Source organism: Perca flavescens, chromosome 15 (assembly GCF_004354835.1).
Source record: "Perca flavescens isolate YP-PL-M2 chromosome 15, PFLA_1.0, whole genome shotgun sequence".
NCBI lineage: Eukaryota > Metazoa > Chordata > Actinopteri > Perciformes > Percidae > Perca > Perca flavescens.
Window position 1 is genome coordinate 2312447 of NC_041345.1, and position 3029 is coordinate 2315475.

General features: G+C 43.3%; 1 protein-coding gene across 4 annotated transcripts in view; it reads left to right on the forward strand.

Moving 5' to 3' along the window:
• Positions 1 to 382, forward strand: part of LOC114569756 (mitochondrial glycine transporter B) — an 11660-nt gene extending 11278 nt beyond the window's left edge. For all 4 annotated transcript variants that reach the window (XM_028599805.1, XM_028599807.1, XM_028599804.1 and 1 more), the window contains exon 8: positions 1 to 382. This exon is cut by the window's left edge and continues 47 nt beyond it. In XM_028599805.1, coding sequence (XP_028455606.1) covers positions 1 to 76 — 76 coding nt within the window. In that variant the 3' untranslated portion in view covers positions 77 to 382.
• The last annotated feature ends 2647 nt before the right edge of the window (positions 383 to 3029 follow it).

The following is a 3029-nucleotide window of genomic DNA, read 5'->3' on the forward strand; positions in this document are numbered from 1 at the left end:
GAGGAGGACTATGATGGCCGCCATGGCGTGGACGGTCTACGAGCATATGATGACCAGTATAGGACTGAAGTCCTGAAGGGGAAAAAAGGTTGACGAGAAGCTTGTGAAAGAAAAGAGAGTCACAGAGTGACGACAGGAAGGAAGATACGACTGACAGTTCAAGACTTTGAATGACTTGAAATATCTAGTGTCTAAGTGACTAACGCGCACCTTACGGGAGACATCGTGTGGAGACTCGGCTTCATGAAAACGGGCTTCGCTGGCTGACGCTGGGACCAGACTTTAGGCCAGGGCTTCGTTACTCTGGAGAACATATTTTAAAGTGCTCATATTATGCTTTTCCCCTTTCCTTTATTGTGTTATATAACGTTTTTGTGCATGTTATGTTTACAAAGTGAAAAAGCCCAAAGCCCCCCCCCCCCAAAGGGACTTACCATCTCCAACAGAAAACACTGTTCACCAACTGCTCCAAACAGCTCTATTGTAGTCCAGCCTTTACTTCAGAGACCAACATGGGTCACACCCTCATACTCTGCTTCTGACTGGCTAGTAGTCCTTACCTAGCTACTGTCCCGCCCTCATATTCTGCTTCTGACTGGCTAGTAGTCCTTACCTAGGTACTGTCAGGGCCCTCATACTCTGCTTCTGACTGGCTAGTAGTCCTTACCTAGGTACTGTCAGGACACGCCCTCATACTCTGCTTCTGACTGGCTAGTAGTCCTTACCTAGCTACTGAGCATGTGCGATTCCCAACAAAGATGTTACAGCAGTGAGATGTCTCACTCTGTAGCTAAAACAGAGAGCTCAACACACAGGGTGAAAAGAGGAGCTGCAGCAATGTGCAGTACAACAAAAATATGGTGTTTTCTGAAAATTAAACCACATAAACCTTTTATTCTGGTACAACCTCTAAATACAATTATGAACCTGAAAATGAGCATAATATGCAAACTTTTAAATAACATGCTGGGATTGTCTGTATTGCACATTAAGTTGTAAAACAATTCTCATCCTTGGGTCTAATACCAGGGTCTCTCATGTGATTTAGAAATCCTCCACGTCTTGTTTCTGAATTGATTTTGATTTATCTCGAACAAACAACATACTGTAAAAGAAGAAAAGGGGAAAAAAATCTGATATACACACAAAGACAAACTGATAAATCAGAAAGTTTAATGCAGCACACTCGCACGGGATAAGCGCCGTCTGTATTTTACTCAAATTTACTGACTTCAGCTCCCACAGATGATGTCAACACTTTCAACGTTTGACAAAATATTGTCTGTATTTTGCGTTGGAATATTTACATGACAAACTACAGATGTGGTAGATTCACACGGGAGCTCTGCAGTTATTACAAACTACAACAGGTTCCCAGTAGAGTGTGGATCGGGCCGCATTTTTCTGTCTGAGCTGGACCCGAGCCAGACACAGTTAAAATGTCATTTTCTTCTCATTTCATCATCTCGTGTTTGTGTGAAAGCTTTTATTAAGCAGCTGTAGGAAGGCAACAGATGAGGTCATCAGCTCACACGGGACAACAAGCGCAAGTTAACACAGGCGCGCACCTACATAATAAGCTGTTTTAAATTTAAAATGTTCAATGCCTTATCGCGCTGACGTGACCGAGCCCGACCCGAACCTGAACGTCATTTCTAAATATCTGTCCGAACCAGGCCCGGCCTGACTGGCTCGGTTCGGTTATCCAGCCTCTAGTTCCCAGGTAGTTTTAGTCCCGTACGAATGGGGCTTCAGTGAGTATTTGTACCTTTTTGGAGCTTGGATTCCTGTCTTGTTTTTCACAGTCGAGATCTTTAGAAGTGATGCAGTCCGTCGTTACTTAAGGTCTAGCTCAGACTTCTGTAACGCACTTTAACCCTCGCAGCTCTGTCACACGCACAAAACCTAGAGACACTCTTAAACAGACTGATGTCATGAAGTGCCGTATGTATGACACGCCAATTTGTATGCCATTATGGACCTTTTTCACAGCAGACATGTTGACTTGTCGTAGTAGGAAAAGCACAGCTGAGATTGATAACCTTAACGATGGCTCAGTTCCATCAAGTGTCCCAGTAAGAGATTTAAGTGAGTCAGCATGAACAATACCAGGACCTCTCCTAAGTGGAATGCAGCCATCAGTAATGGTTTAATACCAGGACCTCTCCTAAGTGGAATGCAGCCATCAGTAATGGTTTAATACCAGGGTCTCTCCTAAGTGGAATGCAGCCATCAGTAATGGTTTAATACCAGGGTCTCTCCTAAGTGGAATGCAGCCATCAGTAATGGTTTAATACCAGGGTCTCTCCTAAGTGGAATGCAGCCATCAGTAATGGTTTAATACCAGGACCTCTCCTAAGTGGAATGCAGCCATCAGTAATGGTTTTGAACACACATGCTTTTCCTACTATGGCATGTCAACATGTCTGCCCTGAAATCAACGCCGTTGACTTACATTACCTTGCGATTGCATGTGAATTGACGCCGTAGCGAGTAGTATGAAAGGGCAAAAACATGCGTAGGGAGGTTGGTCGGGGGGGAGGATGGGTCAAACACAGGACTTTCACCCAGGAGACCGAGGATCATGTCCCGAGTGTGACTTTTCCTAAACAACGTAGCTTTCTTCTCGCGATAACACGCTAAGTGGCGTGCATGTGTACGTCCACTGTATGCAGCGTAGACATACACGCGGATAGCTGAAAAAGCGTACAGATAACACGCCACTTGGCTTAAGAAAGTTTACGTGAAGTCATGTCATGTTGTATTAAATGCCTTTCCAATAACACAATGTTATTTACAGTCTGTAAAACTAAACAATATGTGTGTGTAGTATTTACTCAGTACATTCATCTGCCTTAAAATAATAATTTTAATGTAATGATATTTGACCGAAGTGTACTTTAATGTAAAGATGTTTACCATTGTTCTACCTTTTTAAGGACCTTTAAGAAAATAAAACACTCTACGATACATCTGTGTGGAACATGAATCCTGAAGTACCCATTTTTCGATGCCGGTGCGTTGGAAAA